General features: G+C 47.6%; 1 protein-coding gene across 1 annotated transcript; it reads right to left on the bottom strand.

Annotated features, from left to right (window-relative positions):
* Positions 1 to 16: 16 nt before the first annotated feature.
* Positions 17 to 20,343, bottom strand: EIF4EBP1 (eukaryotic translation initiation factor 4E binding protein 1). The gene is made up of 3 exons (XM_025429791.3): positions 20,118 to 20,343; positions 2,406 to 2,585; positions 17 to 482 (listed from the first exon to the last, which is right to left on the bottom strand). The coding sequence occupies exons 1-3, from the start codon at positions 20,260 to 20,262 to the stop codon at positions 451 to 453; spliced, it is 357 nt and encodes a 118-aa protein (XP_025285576.1). The 5' UTR covers positions 20,263 to 20,343; the 3' UTR covers positions 17 to 450.
* Between the last annotated feature and the right edge of the window lie 327 nt (positions 20,344 to 20,670).

Here is a 20,670-nt window from a genome sequence, read left to right on the forward strand (position 1 = left end):
TCAGACAGGGGCCAACTCTTGGCCCTAGGGCGAAGGTGGCTTTTATTTCCTCTCTTGGGGAAGAAGGGGGAGGAGAGTTTTCCCATGCACACCAACCTAAGGAAGGGGTGGGTGTGCCCCCAGAGGATGGGGCTAGAAGAGCCAGATAATCATTCAGAAGAGCTCCTCCGAGTCCAATCCTGGCCCTGGGCTGCAGGGTGTGCTCATCATAGTCACTCCCTTTAAGGTGGAAGCACCTGCATGAATGGAGGCACATGGAGGTATCCGCTGGTATCCGTTCATGAAGAGGAAGGGGGAGCAGGTGCCCTGAGTGAGGGAGCAGAGGGCCAGGATGGCCGACCCTATACTCAATGCCTGCACAGGATTATGACTTGCAAAAGGCCTGGCTGGTACGACTCTTCTCCCGAGAAGGGTCAGGGGGCCCAGAGGCATTATTCAATGGCTGGTCCTTTAAATGTCCATCTCAAACTGTGACTCTTCACCTGGGGAGAGAAGGGATAGATGGCCAGGTAAACAATCGGTAAAGTAGGGCTCACCTTTTAGAGGCCAGGGAGAGGCATTATTTTTCATTTTGTTGTTCCTACAAGAGTAGGGGCCAAAGAGAATGGAGGGAGAGTAGGACTCCACTAGGAATTCCTGGAAACAGGCCTGAAGTTTCCCTGTCCAGCTGTGTTCTTTTCCCCAATCTTAAAGGAAGAGCAGAAACTGAGTTTCCCCACAGGAGAAATGACAATCCTGAATTTTGTACAATTTTTATTATTTTTAAAAAGAGTGAATGGTTACTTAGCTTTGATATAAATACAGCCTCACAGAAGAACATTCCTTAAACATGAAACTTTTCTGAGTGTGTGTCCCAACCGTAGTTTAGAAGATGGTAACACAACCTACTAGGCCCATGTCCAACTGCCCACAGAATAGCCTGACTCTGCAATAAAGGAGTTATTTTGGTAATTCAGCTACTCATTACCCTCATCCTAACTCTTTACACAAAAATATCCAAGTAACTCAAGCTGCAGGAGGTTGTTTTCTTAAATGGAGCTGCCTTGTTCATGATCTTCTGGGGTAAGGCTGCTTTGAGATTCTATATACCAAGATGCCCTGGCCCCCACAGGGAAACTGGCCACTTCTTCTGGTTTTATTTACACAAATATATGGTCCCAGGCTAGGAACTTTGGCTAATGTCCTGTTAACGCAAAATGAAAAATTAGGTCCATCCCTCACCATCACAGTGGAAATCTTAGGCCATTATTGTGGGTTAAGGGTTGTCAGCCTGGGGCACCTCTGAGCCAGCCCTGCATTTGCTATGGCTGAGTGCAGCTCCAGAAACTGTGAAGGGTTTGGCATAGCTGTCAAGTAGTGACGATTCCACATTGTCAGGTATGACTACCTTCATCCTCAACTTCCAGTCTTTGGTTTGAGGCAAAAGGGGGTAACTGACCACATGAATCCATCCATCCTTTTCTGTGTGTGCTCAAGCACACCTCTCTCCCTCCTTCCCACTGTTCTCCAAGTATAAAAGGCCAGGCAAGCGCTGCCTGTCATGGAGTTCCCAGGGTAAGTATGAATCACATCCTGCAGGCCCTGGATAGATGGACTCTGCGCCTGTCAGCAGGGCCAGCCCAGCCTGAGGTCTCAGCTGCGTCCTGTCTGGCCTTGGTCCACCGCCTTCCGGGTGAAGGGTTAGCGGGTTCCAATCTGACTCAAGTTGTCTGCCAGTGCTCACACTTCACTCTCCCACAGTAGGACACTGAGATGCTCTGGTGAGCTAGTCATGATGCCACAAGAATGCATCACACACACCTTTCCCCGGGTGGTTGCTCTGTTTATTTAGGGGGAAGGCAGGGTGAGATACCAAGAAGGACCTAGCCGCCCCATGTCAAACCTGCAAAAATAACAATTGAGTACTCATCTTCAAGAATCTACTAGCAGACCAATACAGGAGGCATCCTGGATGTCTTTCTGATCCTATAGACCTGTAATTTCCTAGAGGGTACATATATCATATCTTTGAGAAGTCATCTCCTGCCCATGCACATATCCCATGCTTGGGATATGTCCCAAGCATGGCAGACATGGGAAAATGCTTCAGGGACAATTATACCAAGAGTCATGCTTATGAAAGTGGCTGTGTGGAGCCCTCCCCTCCATTTCAAACAAACTCCCCACCAATTAAATTACCTGATGGGGCCAAATCCCCTCTCTTGGAGTTCTCAGACTCTTTTCATGTGGAAAGTTGGTACCACTGAAAGTTCTACCCCCCAATCCACATCTGGTCTCTAAGTTGTTCCACAGAGGGTAGGGCAGTGGCCATCATTCCCTTCCCTGAAATTTCCTCTTTGAAAGGGATCTATCAGCTGCCTATGTTCCCTCCCTAAGGAAGGGCCTGACCAAGCCCTGTCACTCACCACCGGCCGGCTTATCTTCCGGGCTGTTGCGCAGGTGGTTCTGGCTGGGCTCTGTCGGGGGCTCCTCACTGGCAGGGCTGGTAACCCCGGGAATGGTGGGCAGGTCCCGCGGGGGTGTTTTGGTCACAGGTGAGTTCCGACACTCCATCAAGAACTTCCGGTCATAGATGATCCTGGTACCTAGAGGGGGGCAGGGATGTTGAAAAAGCCATCTCAAACCTCCTGCCTGCTTGTTTTCCACTTCTTTGAGGCATGATTATTAGAGGCAGCAGGTTTATCTGCAAAAGCTGGATCAAGGAGGAGTGAGGCTGGGGTGCCTGCTGGTTCAGCTGACAGAGCATGGGACTCAAGTTGTCTGCCAGTGATTTGGGGGTTGTGGATTTGAACCCCACCACAGGGGTAGAGTTTACTGAAAATAAATGCCAAAAAAAAAAAAAAAAAAGGAGGAGTGAGGCAGATTCAGGGGTCTGGTTGCAGTCCTGCTCTGTTGCCTCCGAACCACCAATCTCATCATGTGCACACTCTGATGGAAAAAGAAGCCTGGCAGCCCGCCACACTGCACCTTCTCCTCTCAGATCAGTGCATCCTGGACTCTCCCCTTAAAGTTGTCCAACTCACTAATTAGTGTTCAGTGTTATTACTCAGGACAATCATATCCAATACTAGAGAAGATACATGTTTTTTTTTAAGATTTTATTTATTTATTTATTTATTTATTTATTTATTTACTTATTTATCAATCACACACACACACACACACACACACACACACACACACACAGAGGCAGAGATACAGGCAGAGGGAGAAGCAGGCTCCATGCAGGAAGCCCGACATGGGACTCGATCCTGGGTCTCCAGGGTCACTTCCTGGGCCGAAGGCAGCGCTAAGCCGCTGAGCCACCCAGGCTGCCCAAAGATTTTATTTATTTATTTGAAAGAGGGAGAAAGCATGAGCGGAGAGGAGGGGATGGGCGAGAGGGAGAAGCAGGCTCCCCTCTGAGCAGGGAGCCCCATGCGAGGTTCGATCCCAGGACCCCATGACTTGAACTGAGGGCAAACACTTAACCAACTAAACCACCTGGGCACCCTGAGAGGGTACATTTTTATTTATTTTTCAATTCAGTCCTTATAGGACCTTCATGGGATATCCAGAATATGTAACTCCATTTTACAGATGAGTAAAAAGAACAATTTTTTTTAAAAAAAGGTTTTATTTATTTATTCATGGTAAACACACACACACACAGAGGCAGAGATATGGGCAGGGGGAGAAGCAGGCTCCTCGATGTGGGACTCGATCCCAGGACCCTGGGATCATGACCTGAGCCAAAGGCAGATGCTCAACTACTGAGCCACCCAGGTGTCCCAAGCAAACAGAAAATTAAGTGATTCCCCCAAATCAGTAAAAATGAGAACTCCTGCCTGAGCTTCGTGGACAGAAGTGATGCATGGGCTCTACATTCCCACTAAAGGCTCTCCTGCTAAGCCCGTCTCCCTTGTGACAGCTGCTCTGATGTGTTACCGCACTTCAGGGCTTGCCCATGATCTATGTTCTATCCACTCCCTCTTCATTCTCCTTTCCTGAGCATCACCCTAGGGTGAGGACCAAGTCTCATGGAGTTACTCACTATCCTTAAACCACACCCAGGACCTAGCCTGTGAGGGTGGTTGCCTGAGTGATATCTTAAAAAGGAACATTTTCTAAAGTCCAAGACTCAATTGGTTTCATCAAAGAACAATGACTAGGGAGAGGTGATTCATGTTGGTTCCTTGTTTACTCAGAATTACCTCTAAACACAAGGAAGGTAGTAATTAGTAACATACCTTAAACACCTCCCTCACACTCCTGATTCAGCCTTTTCAACAAAGGGCAGGCCTCAGGCTCAAATCCTTCAGCAGGCAATGGAATCCAGCTAGAATTTAAAACTGCCTTGGTGTCATTATATTTCTTTTTATAGTTACCTTCTATTTATGGCAAGTGAATCTGGTTTTCCATATATAGTTGTGATATCAAGTTTCCTTTTCATATACAATATAATTGAATATTATAACAGTATATATGTTATAAATAATGCACATAAGATAAAATAACAAAAACTAAGTTAAAAAGGTAAAGGATACAAAGACAAATACTAAAATATACATACAAATAGAAGGCAAGGTACAATATAAACTGCAGATGGAATGCGAGTGCTGGAGTTTAGAAGCAAGGATCAAAGACTTCAGGAGTGCCCTTCCTTATCAATAGACCTGAAGAATTTTCCCTACTTGAGGGCTAAGATGAGTGACATTCCGAAAGTGGGGATCCATGTCACGATGTTGAGCAGGGGCTCTGTGAGCAGCACCCAGGAGAGGAACCTGTTTGCACCCCAGAGATCTGAGCAGGAGTGCATGGGGTGGAGGTCATTCTGCTGAGGGCTGGAATGCTGAGAAGCACAGAAATGGTTAAGAGATACCAGAAGGTGCACTTGGCCTACTTGCATGTCCCCATCTGACTGCAGCCCTGCCTGGGCAGTTACCCAGTCTTGATCTCCCTGCCTGAGAGGCAGTAATGCCCAAGCCTTGTCCACCAACACCATGTGAACTACGGTTCACACTCACATTTCTTAGGGGGAGGGTGAAAAGCAAAGAACACAGAACCCAGGCTGTGCTGTAGGCTCTGCTACCAACCAGCCGAGTGACCCTACTGCCCACCACCCTCCGCTCCTCCTCCATCTGGGCCTCAGTTTCCTCATCTGTAACATGAAGGGCTGAGAGGAGTGCCTATGAGCCCAAGGGGCTCTAAATGAAGACTTAAATGGAGCAGTGCCTTCTTGAAGGTAAATGCCCTGGCTTCAGAGACAGACCACTCTTCTTTGTTTCTTAATCCTCAAGGCTTGGCAAGATTCTCCCCTGTCCTTGCCTCCCTCCAGCCTTGCTATTTTGTTGCTTTGTTCACCACAGAATGGGGAACTGACCACATCAGAGTGGAACCTAAGACTTGGAGATTCAAGGATCTCAAAAAGAATCAGGGTAGAGGGGAGTGCCTGGGTGGTTCAGCTGGTTAAGTGTCTGACCCTTTGGGTTTTTTTTTTTTTTTTTTAAGATTTTATGTATTTATTTGAGGAGGGGGGAGAGAGAGAGAGAGAGAAAGAGAGAAAACACGTGCATGCATGAGCCAAGGGGAAGGGCAGAGGGAAAGAATCTCAAGCAGATTCCCAGCTGAGCGCAGAGCCTGACTTGGGACTTGATTCCACTACCCAAGATAATGACCTGAGCTGGAACCAAGAGTCAGATGCTCAACTGATTGAGCCACACAGGTACCCCTGAGCATCTGATTCTTTTTTTGTTTGTTTGTTTGTTTTCTTTTTTTTTTTTAACTTTTATTTATTTATGATAGGCACACAGTGAGAGAGAGAGAGAGAGAGGCAGAGACACAGGCAGAGGGAGAAGCAGGCTCCATGCACCGGGAGCCTGACGTGGGATTCGATCCCAGATATCCAGGACCGCGCCCTGGGCCAAAGGCAGGCGCCAAACCGCTGCGCCACCCAGGGATCCCTGAGCATCTGATTCTTGATTTCGGTTCAGGTCATGATCTCAGGGTTGTGAGATCAAGCCCCATATCGGGGTCTGACCTGGGTGTGGAGTTTGCTTAAAATTCTCTCTCCCTCTCCCTCTGCACCTCCTCCACTTCTCTTCTTTTCTAAAAAAACAAAAAACAAAACAAAACTGGAGATCCCTGGGTGGCTCAGCAGTTTAGCGCCTGCCTTCGGCCCAGGGCGTGATCCTGGAGACTTGGGATTGAGTCCCGCATCAGGCTCCCTGCATGGATCCTGCCTATGTCTCTGCCTTTCTCTCTGGGTCTCTCATAAATAAATAAATAAAATCTTAAAAAAAAAAAAAACAGAACCAGGGAGTCAGCAGCTCCTGGAGAAGCTCTTTAGAGATTATTACCCTCCACAGATTTTATTGACATTGTGGTCAAATACAAGTAACATAAAATTTACCACCGCAAGCATTCCTAAGTGTACAGTTCAGTAGTGTTAAGTACAGTCATGGTGTTGTGCAACCAATCTCCAAAACACTTTCATCTTGCAAAACTGAAACTCTATACCTATGAAATAGCAACTCCCATTTCCCTTCCCCCTAACTCTTGGAAACCACTATTCTATTTTCTGTCTCTATGAACTGGACTGCTCTACGTACCTCACAGGAGTGGAATCATACAGTATTTGTCTTTCTGTGACTAGCTTATTTCACTTAGGCTAATGTCCTTGAGGTTCATCTATACTATTGACTATGTGTCAGAATTTCCTTCCTTTTTAAGGCTGAATAATATTCCATTGTATAGATATACCACATTTTGTTTATCCACAGACACGTAGGTTCCTTCCACATTTTGGCTATTGTGAATAATACTGCTGTGAACACGGGTGTGCAAATGTCTCTCCGAGACAATACTTTCAGTTCTTTGGGGGTATATATTAGGAAGTGGCACCAGGCAATTTTTAAATCATTAATTATCCTTAAAAAAGAAAAAGAAAGAGCCTCTGTGCCTTTGTCCTACACCTATGGCAGTTGTTTAAAAATAAGAATCCTGGGATCCCTGGGTGGCGCAGCGGTTTGGCGCCTGCCTTTGGCCCAGGGCGTGATCCTGGAGACCCAGGATCGAATCCCACATCGGGCTCCTGGTGCGTGGAGCCTGCTTCTCCCTCTGCCTGTGTCTCTGCCTCTCTCTCTCTCTCTGTGTGACTATCATAAATAAATAAAAATTAAAAAAAAAATAAGAATCCTCATTTAAATGAATAAAACCCAGAAACTAGATAACAGCAGAGGTGACACCCAAGACACCCACCGTCAGAGTATTTTAGTTGGGGAGGAGGCTACAGAGGCAGGGGATGGTAGCGTTCAGAAAGTCAGCTGACAAGGCACCAAGCCTCGGAGGGGACCACTGACTCATCTGGCATCAGTGAGGGAGTATGAGATGGAGACCAAGGTAGTGGAAATGTTTCCTATGGAAGAAGCGTTAGCTTTTTAATCCTTTCTTCTTCCATCCCTTTATGGGATCCACCACCACACAGCTTCAGCCAACAGTGATCTTCTGGAAATTCCCTCCGTCTTCCACAGATGAGACAAACAACAAAACATACAGTCTCATATTGTCAAAAATAGGCACCCTTGGCTGAAATGCAGTTTTCTGGAGCTGGGGACTTGGCCTGCATACAGGGACAGGAAATGGAAACCGGGTGGGTTGGGGGGCTATACTAAGGTCCCAGCAAGGCGCTAAACAGTAGCAGCTGGAGGGTGCTGGTCAGATGTGGGCCTCTGGGCTATGTGGGTATTACACCTGGCTGTCTCCACATAATACTCTACAGGGCCTACTTTCTCTATATATATTAGGGAAAATGACCCAACTCCAGTAGGCCTCTACAAGCAAGAGCATGAAGAGCTTTTGAGGATCTATGTGGCTTCAAGATACCAGAGCCAAGACATGTTTTTTCCCTGCTTCTTCTCTCAAAAATCAAGCAGACACCAAGAAATAAAACAAGAAATAGAAGCACATACTCATATTGGAAGCAAGTGAGGCTCAGGTTGGTACCCCAAATCACAATATATGAAGACAGAGAGTGAATGGAGGAGTTGTTCTAACAGAGAGGATGAGGGTGGCATCTAAATGCAGGGAGGTGGGGTTGGACGTTACAATAGGAAGTGAGGTTCCAGAAACCTCAGGAAGGTTCAGGAATTAGAGGCATCATGGAAAATGGGAATGGGACTAACACCAGGAAGAGATCCACTCTGCCCCTTACCCCAAAAGGGGAGGAGACAGGGAAATTAAGTTTAAGTTGACCTCCTCAATGGAGACCTCAAATCCCTTTACATGCCCTTCTTCAGGATAAAGAGCAAAGATAAGGATCAACTGAAGCTGATTTTGGAAAGGGGGTTCCAGATGAAAAGTATCAGCTAGCCACCCACCAGCCTCTAACCTCAGAAAGGTCTTCCAGTTAGCTCTGGAAGTGCCTCACTCTTAAATATAACCAGCTCAATGTCTCCACACATTTCTGAAAAAAGCTTATAGCATCTAAGGAGAGACCCAAACACACCCACAGAGGGAAAGAGTAAAGGGACTTCACTGTTTTTTAAACTTTTCAACTTTTTGAAGACTTTAAAGACAGGAAGAGAAAAAAATAACAGGCAAAAAGAGAACAAACTGGAAATCTAGTATCAGATAACAGGAAGTCAAGAAAGAGAGATAACAACAAAAAAAAAGAGAAAAATTTCCTGAATTGAAAGAGATTAGTCTTGAAATGCCTCTTGGGTATCCTGTATAATGAATTAAAAATACCAACTTTCATTGTGAAATTTCACAATAGTTTGGATAAAAAGATCCCTAAAATCTTCCAGAAGGGGAAAAATCCAACAAGTGCAAACAAGGATTGAGAATAAGAATGGCATGAATGTTTTCAATGGCAATGCTGGAAGCCTGGAGATGGTGAGCCAATGCCTTCACAATCCCAAGGGAGAATTCATTTTAGTTTAGTTTTATACCCAGCCAAAAACCAATCAGTTGGGATGCCTGGGTGGCTAGTTGTTCAGTGTCTGCCTTTGGCTCAGATCATGATCCCTGGGTCCTTCGATAGAGTCCTGAATTGGGCCTCCTGAGAGGAGCCTGCTTCTCCCTCTGCCTGTGTCTCTGCCTCTGTGTCTCTCATGAATAAATAAATAAAATTAAAAAAAAAAACAATCAAGTAAAAGTAAAATAGAGACATTTTCAGAAAGCTACAGGAATATTCTACCAAAATTCTACCAAGTGGAAGGGCATCAGAGATCTCCTATCAGCAGCTACATGGCAGGTCCAGAGCCTCCAAATCCTGTCAGTTCCCCATAAAAGGATAAAAATGGGCTGATAAATCCAAAAGTTGGACTTTGCATGTCAAACTGTATTTTGTTTAGCATTTTACAAGTGCCAGAGGGTGTGGGATACTTGAATGAAAACTAAGCACATTATTTTTTAAAGTAATCTCTAGGGCAGCCCTGGTGGCGCAGAGGTTTAGCGCTGCCTTGCAGCCCAGGGCGTGATCCTGGAGACCCTGGATTGAGTCCCATGTCAGGCTCTCTGCATGGAGCCTGCTTCTCCCTTTGCCTGTGTCTCTGCCTCTCTCTCTCTCTCTGTGTCTCTATGAATAAATAAAATCTTAAAAAAAATAATCTCTATACTCAATGTGGAGCTGGAAATCACAACCAAGATCAAGAATCCCATGGTCTAGGGACTGAGCTTGCCAGGTGCACCAAAACTAATGGCATTTTAAAGATTTGGGGTGCCTCAGTTGGTAAGCCTTCAGCTCATGTCATGATCTCAGGGCCCTCTGATCGAGCCTCACATGGGGGCTCCCTGCTTGGTGGGGAGTCTGCTTCTCCCTTTTCCTTAGCTCCTTTCCCCTGCCTGTTCTCTTTCTCTCTTTCTCAAATAAGTAAAATCTAAAAAAAAAAAAAAAAAAAAAAAAAAAAGATGTATTCATTTATTTGAGAGAAAGAGCATGCCCACTTGAGTCAGGGGAGGGGCAGAGGGAGAGAATCTTCAGACTCCTCGCTGAGCACAGAGCCGGAGGCTGGCTCAGTCTCAGGACCCCATAAGATTATGACCTGAGCAGAAACCAAGAATCAGATGTTCAACCAACTGATGAGTGGTTGAACCCAGGCACATCAAAACTAACCACATTTTGAAAATGAAGCAATTGTTAACTATTTTTGTAAAATGGTGTATAATAGGGATCCCTGGGTGGCGCAGTGGTTTGGCGCCTGCCTTTGGCCCAGGGCGCGATCCTGGAGACCCGGGATCGAATCCCACATCGGGCTCCCGGTGCATGGAGCCTGCTTCTCCCTCTGCCTGTGTCTCTGCCTCTCTCTCTCTCTCTCTCTCTCTCTCTCTCTGTGACTATCATAAATAAATAAAAATTTTAAAAAATGGTGTATAATAATTAACTACTTGGCTGATCAAGAGGCATAGTAATAAAAACTGTGATATAATTATACTGGGGAATAGGAAGAGAAGATGAGGGTATACAAATGATAATAAGTCCTCATCTATCAATAGATAAAGTCCAGAAAAAGCTAGAAATATGGTGGTAAATCCCCAAAAAGAGAAAATGTTAGTTGCTTCTAAAGAGTGAGGGGGGTGGAGAGGCAAGGGATTACTGCTTTATTAGGAGCCTTTAATCATTTTGAGATGTAACTATTTACACATAAAAACAACTTACAAAAAAAAAAAACTTACATGTAAGTTTGACATACTTTTATTATGGAAAAAATCAAGGAATACAAGAGGACAGAATACTATAATTGTACACATATACATATATGTAAAACTTATTTTTTATATTAAGGGATAGGTTAAATTATTGATCAGATCTACAATTTGATGCTGTCCAGTTATTATTTTTTTAAAGATTTTATTTATTTATTCACGAGAGACACAGAGACAGAGAGGCAGAGACATAAGCAGAGGGAGAAGCAGGTTCTTCGCAGGGAGCCTGATGTGGACTCAATCCCAGGACCCGGGATCAAGCCCTGAGTCAAAGGCAGACGCTCAATCACTTAGCCACCCAGGCATCCCCATATTTTGTTTTTAATACAAAACTCTAATACATAGGGTATTAAGCAAACAAATAAGGATAGAGGTGAGAATCTCCTTTTCTAGGAAGCCAAGTTAAAATGGCCTTGGCTAGGACTAGGGTCGACCTAGTGGACCCTTCCCATACACTCTCCCTAGAAAGCCTAGGGGGCTCTCTGCTGGCTGGCCAGGATAAGTGGAGCCTTGAGCCTGCCCTGCCAGCATTTCTCTTGGCAGCTGTGTGCTAGGACCTGTCCATGTTAGACTTTAACTCCCAACTTCATAAAATAATGGTGTGGATTAGAACAGTAGCTGACACAAGGTAAGACCTATGTGAACAAATCCTAGCTATTATGACTGGCATGGCTTCAGGTGACATATTTTAGGGACCAATTATCCAGTCAGAGTTGGAACAAATCAGAGAGGAGGTAAGCTGCTCTGAAAAGAGACCAGGGTGTGGAGGATGCGGGAGGGTAAGGGGACCCTCTATCCTTTTTTTGGCCCACAGAAACATGCTTTAAGAATTAACATGAGCTTTGGCATGTTTGGCAACCAGTGTTCATTCAGGATTATAAAAACTTTACATGTGCCCCAAATACAAGAATGGTAATTTTTCTTAAGGCATGCTTGTGATGATGACAGTTTACTTGAATGTACAAAGAATGCAGACATTCCGGGGCACCTGGATGGCTCAGTCTGTTAAGTGTCTGCCTCCAACCCAGGTTGTGATCTGGGAGTGTTGGGATCGAGGCCCGTGTTGGGCTCCCTGCTTGGAGGGAGTCTGCTTGTCCTTGTCCCTCTGCTTCTTCCCTACCTCATGCTCTCTCTCTCTCTCAAATAAATAAATAAAATATTAAAATAAAAAGAATGCAGACAGTCCCCTTGGGTCTGTTTTCCTCACTTGTAAACAAGGGTGGTGTACTAGGCTCATTCAAGCTATTTTTAAAGCACCAACCATGTGCCAGGCTTTATAGATAATCTTTGGGGTCTGTTCCAGCTCTGATACACTACCACTTATTTTGGCTGTTGGCAAGTGTTCAGTGTGGTGCAAACAACACAGTGCTTGGAGGGATAAGTGCTGAGCTCGAATCTGAGTTTGCTGTGCCAGCCCCTCAACTCTTAATTCCTCAGCAATAAGAGGCGGGGACTAACAAAATCCATACCTGGGACACCTGGGTGCCTCAGTGGTTGAGCATCTGCCTTTGGCTCAGGGCATGATCCCGGTCCAGGAATCGAGTCCTACATCGGGCTCCCTGAAAGGAACCTGCTTCTCCCCCTACCTATGTCTTTGCTTCTCTCTCTGTGTCTCTCGTGAATAAATAAATAAAAATCTTTAAAAAAATTCCACACCTCACAGGCGTACTGTGAAGATGAAAGCACTGTCTGTCTGTGGGCCAAACACTGTGCTCATGGCCTGATATGCCAGATCTCAGTACCCCCATCTCCCAACTCCCCACAAAGGAGACAGTGTCCTCCACTCACAGACAGGAAACTGAGGCTCAGAAAGGCTCTCCCCATGGGGGCAGACCTAGCCTGTATTGCCTCCAATCCTAAACATCAGCCTCTGTTTAAAACTAGCAAAGCAGACCCAGGCTGCCATGCCTCAGCCAGCATGGGCAACTGGGAACATTCCAGGGGTCTTGTGACTTTCCCCTATTCTTCTGAGTATCTGGCCAGAACAGGATGTTCCCTGGGAGAGGCCTGCCTTGATTTCTTCTCCACCTTCCCACAGTACCCACACTCAGGTTCAGCATGGGGCTGGCCACAGCTTCTGTAAATTGAGCTCAGCCTGTCCCTTGCTTTCCCCTGCACCTCCCCTGGTGGAAACATTCTTCCCCTGAGTGGGGGACGTGAGGCCTAGCAAGAGTCCAAGGACAGAATTCCTAGAACTGCTGTTCCCATTCCAGGGAAAGGGAGAGTGTTTCACAACATGCTCGGCGGGAGGCTCAAATGCCTATGCTCAGATGCAAGCCAGCAGCCTGTGAACTAAATACTCCGGATAATTTTACATTCAGCTCTCGCCAGCAGCCCTGTGCCAACCTGGAGGCAAACACAGAGTTTACCAGGGGTCTCCCACCCCATCCACCACACAGCAGGAACTGCATGTGTCAGGGTAGCTTGTCTTGCTGGGCAGTCTGTTTAGCAAGCTGAGCCACCTTGTCAGGGAGGAAATATTGGGTAGAGAACCAGACGTGGTCGGTCCGAGACTCTTCTTCACTATTAGCCCTGTCAGCTCTGCAATGAGAACCAATATCTGAATGTTTCTCAGGAGCTGGCAATGTTAGGAAGCTCCTCAAATACCAAATGAAGGCAATCAATGAGTGACAAAGGGCCCTCTCACCTTTGAGGCCCTGACATGGGAGGCAATAGTCCATTTTATTTGAAAATTAAGAAGCAGGGACAAGGCTTTTGCCGAAACATGCCGAACAAAATAGCTGAAATAATTATTCTAAGAGTTGGCCAAGTTCCTTCTTCCCTCACTTCCCTCCAAATACTTCAAAATGACCCTGTGCAGAAGAGGGTAAGGTTACCCCTGAAATTCATCACCAACGGGGAGCACCCATCTGAAATGCCTCTCGTTATACAGCAACAAAAGCTGTGGCTGGAAGAGGAAGGGGCCTTGTTTTCTGTGTGAACTGCCTCCACACCACATCCAAATTCATTTGCTGAAGTTCCAACCTCCTACCTCAATGAAACTGTATTTGGAGATAAGGTCTTTAAAGAGGTCAGTAAGGGGAACCCTGGGTGGCGCAGCGGTTTACCGCCTGCCTTTGGCCCAGGGCGCGATCCTGGAGACCCGGGATCTAGTCCCACGCCGGGTTCCCGGTGCGTGGAGCCTGCTTCTCCCTCTGCCTGTGTCTCTGCCTCTCTCTCTCTCTCTCTCTCTCTGTGTGTGACTATCATGAATAAATAAAAAATAAAAAAAAATAAAAAAAATAAAGAGGCCAGTAAGTTAAAAAGAAGCTGTTAGGGTGGGGCGCTGATGCAGTATACTGGTGTCCTAAGTGGGGCGGCAGGGCGGGGTGTGTGGCTGGGTAGCTCAGTTAGGCATACAATTCTTGGTTTAGGCTCCACTCAGGTCATGATCTGGGAGTTATGGGATAGACCCCTCCCCTCCGGCAACAGCTCCGTTATCACTGGGGAGTCTGTGTGTGCAGTCTCACATAAATAAAAATATAAAATCTTTATTTTTTAAAAATATTTTATTGATTTATTCATGAGAGACACAGAGAGAAAAAGGAGAGAGAAAGGGAGATGCCACATAAAGAGACAGCAAGAGGACAGCCATCTGCAAGCCAAGGGGAAGGGACTTGAGAGAAACCAACCCTGTCAGTACTTTGATCTTGGATTTCTAGCCTCCAGAACTGTGAGAAAATAAACTTCTGTTGTTTAAGCCACCCAGTCTGTGGTATTTTGTTAAGGCAGCCCTCGCAAATTAATATAGGCCAGCTCTCCCCTTTTACTCCAAAAAGCAGGAGAGAGAAATCAATTTATACACATGCACTCTCTTTAAGGCAACAGACCTGGTTAGCCTGAATGTGGTTCATGTCACCAGAAAACCAAAGGGAGTTCTGGACCTACCTGCACCTCCTGGCATTCTCACTCCTACACATTTTCAGAAGGCTGCTGGGCTCAGAACTTGACTCTATCCTACTGTCGGCATTCCAGAAAATCAAGGGTGTTCAAATGGGGGTACTAGGAAGGGCAGGCAAGGGCGGGCTCCCCTGAAAGGTGCTCCCAAAGCCTGGCTGTTTGAGGAGTGAAGAGGAGGCAGGCAAGATAGCAGTCAGCAAGGGGAAGCATGACACAAAGTGGAAGGTATTGCTTGCGGGTGTGGCATCATGGCCACCTGTACAGTTTGCTTTGTGGAACTGAACGTAGGGCCTTGAACACAGGGTGCAGGATCTGTGACTCCGTGTTTTCAGGAAGGTGTCCCAGTTCTTAACCTAAGAGTTAATTCACAGGCTTGTGATTCTGGTCTGCTTCTATACCCAGCCTTGGCTTGTGTACTTGGCCACAGAGTAGGATGGGTGGTTAAGTTCCCTCAAAAGACCATCCTTTGAGGCTCAGTCCTGGTGGAAGACTGCCTGAAAATAGCTGAAAGTAGCCCTATAACTCCTCCCCTTCTTTCCCTACAGGAGGCTTCTCTCATTCCAAGGCAGTCATTTCCCCTCTCTTGGAATCTGAGATAGCCCTGTGGCTTGCTCTGACTGATAAAATACTGTGTGTGTGATGTTATGTGACTTCTGAGCCTGGGTCTTAAGACATGAAAACTGTCATGTCAATGACTCAGGTTAGACTGCTGAATGGCCTGGGACCAAGGCGACAGAGAACGCCCAGCCTTCTAGGTGTCCCCAGAAATGCCCCTGCAATGTGGGAAAGTCCAGATTGGACTTTCAAGCCCAAGACAATCTAGCTACCAACTGTATGCAACCAGGTGAGTGACCTCAGGAAGACCATCAAAGAATGCCCAGCCAGCCCAAAGAATGGAGAGAAATAATAAATTGTTGTTGCTGAAGTTACTAAGTTTTGTGAAACTCTGGGCTGAGTATCTGAGCTCTCTCAGTAAACTTTTGGGGGCAAGGACACTGGCTTACAAGACATCTTGTGCTGCTTGTATCCTTGATCATCCAAATGCCATGAGCAGATGTGACTTATCCCTGCCTAGTCAGTGATGCAGGAGGCAAACAAATAAACAAGGAGCATCAATCCCAGTGTCTGAGACCCTGGCCCCACCAATGACATGTTCAGCATAAAGGCCACTTCATTCTACTTTCTGCTTAATAACTGGGAAAAGGAGGATTAGTAATACTGTTATCTGTGATACTGGGATAAACGAGAAAGTTCAAGGAAAGGAGTTCTGTCCCTGGGACATTCCAAGATAAAGATTATATATACCCTGCAACTCAAAGGGCAGAAAAGAAAAATTTGAATGTTATCATTAAGCCAGCTCAGACCCAGGCCTGGTGGCAAAGGAGCTAGGTTACCCTGAGAATACTGTCATTCTAGGATTCTTTTCAAGGCTTCACCTCCTGAACACCCGACTCAGCACTCAAAGGCCAGGATAGGAAGATGAGTAACATTGCTGGGAAAGAACTTCCCTCCTACCGCAGGGAACAAACATGTAAACAAATACACGTGACTCATTTATCATGAATCATAACGGAGGAAGAACATGCGCGGGGCTCTGAGTCCCAAAAGGGACAGGTTTTTTGTTTGTTTGAACATGAAAAATCTCCGTGTACAAATGAACATTCTTTGTTAAAAACTTTCCCCCTGGGAAGCAATCTCTTTTCCATACTGCTGTCCCATTCTCACTCCTCCTCTGTACGGATATCAAATAAAGACCCATACAAGAAAATGCCTCACTGCTTTATACCAACAGAAAGACACGGTATGCCACCCTGCCTGTCCTTTTACCAAATTTGGTAATGAAGGACCTTTTTGTTCTTTCAGAAAAAATTATGTAGGTTAAAAAATCAAACTCCTCTTTCAAATCAGGCCCTGCCAGCAGCCTCTGAAGATGTTGGAAGACAACAAGAAGAACAAAATGGAAGTCTTGGAAGGCAATTACAATCTCATGGCTACGTGTGCGTTGTTAGCACAGAAGGCCTAGTGGCTGACAACTTGGATCAAGTGAGAATCATACAAGTTCTACTGGTTATGGAGGGTGGGGGGTGTCTACCTAATTGTTTGATTCTATGGCTACAACTCTGATACTTCTAATTCTATTTCAGGTGTGTCTGCTTCTTCCTAAGCAGCAAGCCAAGCCCCTAGGGTAGGACTGTTTTCTGGTTCTGGATGCAGTGAAAGCCTTAGAACCAGGCAGGCTGATGGGCATCAGAGGGACTTAGGGGTGCTCTATACCAGGGTCCCCTGGTCAAAGTCTTTAGTGAAGGACACAATGTGAAATGTTCCAAATGCTTTAAAGATTATGTTGGCTAATTGAATTTATTTATTTATTTATTTATTTTCTAATTGAATTTAAGTAAAAAAAAAAAAAAAAAGCTTTAAAAGAAAGCTTAGATCAGTGTGAGAAGAGGGCCCATTATATTTCCCTCATTGCCTTAATGTCCAAGTTCTTTTAATGAGACCCTAGTCCTTAATAGGATCCTTAATAATGAGACCCTAGTCTTATTAGAGTTACTATAGACCCTGGGCAATCAGGAGACATAATCTTCCCCTGGATGACTGAGGCCTCAGGACACTGGCTGTGCTCTAGCTTCAGTGCCCAGTCTGCCTCCTCCTCTTCCCAGCACTATCTGTTCTATAGCCAAAGACTTGGGAGCTGCTCCAAGGTAAGCTTCCTGGGCACAGACTTTGTTTGTCTAAACCAGGGTGCCATGAACACCTGTACCTCTGATTAACCTTATCCAGGTACAGGGTTTAGGTATAATTACCAGCCAAGCAACCCTGGAGGCTTTGGGGTCAAACATCCAACATGGAATGGGGGATATGGAGGTTGATGGGAGTGGAAGGTTTCTGACCCATTGAAAGATTCTGCTGGACTTGGTGGGATGAGCACTGGGTGTTATGCTATATGTTGGCAAATTGAACTCCAATAAAACAAAACAAAAACAAAAACAACGATTCTGCTGGTCTATTGTGTCATTGATCATTTTTAAGACTCCACAGGCTCAAATATTCATATACAACACTCCTTTTAACAAATTTATCTAAAGTTCTCCAGACTTCTAACCAGATCAGTGGATTAGCTTGTGAAAGATTAATGACCAAGAGAAGTAAACTGGCGTCTTACGAATCAAATCAACTGCTGTTTCTGTTCCTCTGGGGATGAACACCACAGTGCCATTCTCAGCAAAAGTGACCTGTGGACACTCTGATAGCTCCTGGCACTTGCAAATAAGCTACTATTGGCACCTGCACAGACTCTTTCTGGACCCTGGTCTGAAGGCTGATGCCAACCCAACCTCAAGAGTTTACCTGGTTAGAAGCATCACTTTTTGCCAGACCCCAGAGGTCTGAAAAGGTGAGGGAAGTCATAGTCCTGAGTATTCAGTGTGGTACTTAGATCAATCACTGGGAGCTGGTTAGAAATGTAGAATCTCAGGCCCAAACCCAGAACCTACAGAACCAAAGGCTGTATTTAAATGAGGTCCCCAGGTAATTCATATGTCCATTGAGGAATGAGAAAATAACATCTAGACCAGAACAAAAGGGTGCCAGAAATGACCTTAGGTTAAGCTTCTTTGAGGGTAAAGTTGGGCTTTGGAGGAAGACTGCAAGCCTTGGCTCACTGAGGCAGACCAGACTTACTGACATTAGCAAGAAGCAAGGTGTGTTTTTCCAAGTTATGGACTGTGAGCTGTGCCTGTCCTGCTGAACACCCCAGAGAAGAAAGCTGCCTTTAGGCTCCTGGCACTGCTAGCTCCCTTCCAGTTGGCCTCAGAAACAAAGTTATGCTCTGACCCAGGAGACCCTTTCCAACTAAAGACCTTCCAAGGGAGATTTGTTGTTGTTTACCAAAACAAAAACAAACAAAACAAAACAACCCTCCATTTCCCAGTCCAGCATGAGAAGTGGATCAGAGTTCCCTGTAAACAGTAACACTGGCCATGGCTTCCAACTGACCTGTCCCCATGCAGCAACGAAGAGTGCAAAAAAGAGCACCTGAGCCTTCAGGCCTGCCTCAGTGCCCACTCTGGACAGATCAAGTGGAGATTCACACCCTCACTTAACAGAAATCCAAAATCATCCAGGACAGATCCTGGTAGGCACAACATGACACAGAGAACGCCCACCAAAGGGGTCACAAAAGACGTTTCGCAGGGATGGAGAATTTGAGTCAAGAGTGGAGCAAAGGCTCACTGAGAACTTTCCCTTTGATCATTTTTAATAAAAGAGAGGGCATTTACCCCTTTATGCTTGGATACTATTTCCTGTTCAACCTGATAAACCATGTGACGTTGGATAAGGGACATGTGTTTTCAAGTTTGGAGCCTCTGTGAAACAAGTACATCCATAATCCCTGACAGTTCTAACCTTGTATGTTTTGGATCAACCGGCGGGAGACCTCGGATCTGTCAGTGTTTGCTGGTGGTGGGACTGCTGCCTGAGAAAATAAGCATGTGGCTCCCAGACGCTGGCAAGGGACGAGGCTGCCGCCCCGCCTGCGACCACTTGCACCCGTGTCTCTCAACGGAGCGCCACTCTGCGGCGGCGTTTTGGTGCAGTCTGGGCCGGAGCGGTGGAGGAGGGTGGAGGGGAGAAGGACACAGCGGGTGAGGGCAGAGGGACGAGGATCACAGGGAAGTGGTGAGCCACGAGGATTTCATCATGCAAACGGGCGGGCAGGTTTCATCAGCGCCTGTGCGCCGGAGCTCCCGGGCTGGGAGGGAATGCCTGGCTCCCGAGGGCAGCCCAAGGCTGGCCCCCACCCGTGCCAGCTCAGCTTCCTCTTCCTCATACACTCTTAGGGAGGTCACACGGTTCCCCCTCCCCCCCGGACCGAAGAACGTGTTTTTCTGCACAGCCCTGCCCGCGGCTCCGGGTCCCTCTGCGGAGATAGCACACGCGTACGCCGGCAACCTGGCTCAGGTGCAGGTGAGGCGCAGCTGGAGCAGACGGGCGCCGTCAGCCCAAATCCCCCGTCAGAGGGTGCTGGCCCAGTGGAAAACTGGGGGTGCCCCGGGAAGGAAAAAGGATTCTTCAAGAGTCGTTTACCCCGACAGAGAACGCCCGTCCCCATCCCCTAAAAGCCCCAGGCCAGGCCTCCCCTTGCTCTCAGGCCACTCTGACCCCACGCTCTTCTGCCTCAGAACGCCCCCAAACCCACAAGGGGCAGCACACCCTGGCATGTGGTCGTTCTGCAAGCGTGCGGATGTTTCCGTAGGGGTACTCGGTTGTCTCTCCCAGGAGGAGGAAACTCATGGAGCAGTTTGCAGTCCGGGCTCGGGGGGACGCACCCAGAGGGTAGGCAATGGGCAGCGACCATCTGCTCGCTCCTGGTGGCCACCTCCGCGACCCTCGCTGCCTCCCTGATGCGCCTTATTGCAGTCACCGCGCCCCTTAGCTCGGTCGCCCCGTCCAACTGGCGGCTCCCGACCCCTCCCGCTCCGCTCAGTCAGCCCCCCGCACCGCCCGCTCTCGGAGCCCGCGCCTACCTCCCGGGGTGGTGCTGAAGAGCGTGCCGCCGGGGGTGGTGCTGTAGTCCCCGGGCGGCAGCTGCACGCCGTCGCCGAGGACCACCCGGCGAGTGGCGGGGATGGCCCGGCTCGGGGTCTGGCTGCAGCTGCTGCCTCCGGACATGGTCTCCCGCGCGCCGCGCCCGCAGCCCGAGCCTGGCCCGACGGCCGCCCCGGCCCCGCCCACCTCGCCCCGCCCCTTCCGCCCCCGCGGCGCGGCGCCCCCCGGGATTTGTAGTCCCAGCGGCGCCGCGGCGGCCGGGCTGCCGGTTCGTGCGTTCTTCCGCACCCCGGCCCTGAGGCACCCTCTCGCGGTCTGCGGTCTCCTCCGCGCGGCTGCGGGCGCCGCCCCCCGACGGCCCGCCGCTCCTGCTCGGGAGTCCGTCCGGTCCGGCTGGCGGCGGCGATGGATCCGGGGGCTTGTGTGGGTTAACGGCTCGCGGCCGGGTGCTGTCAGAGCTGTGCGGGGACCCTTGCATACAGGAGGGTCCTGTATGGGCAGGACGGTCTCCTTCAGCGCTCCGTGTTCCGC

This window comes from Canis lupus, chromosome 16 (assembly GCF_003254725.2).
Source record: "Canis lupus dingo isolate Sandy chromosome 16, ASM325472v2, whole genome shotgun sequence".
In the NCBI taxonomy this organism is placed as follows: domain Eukaryota; kingdom Metazoa; phylum Chordata; class Mammalia; order Carnivora; family Canidae; genus Canis; species Canis lupus.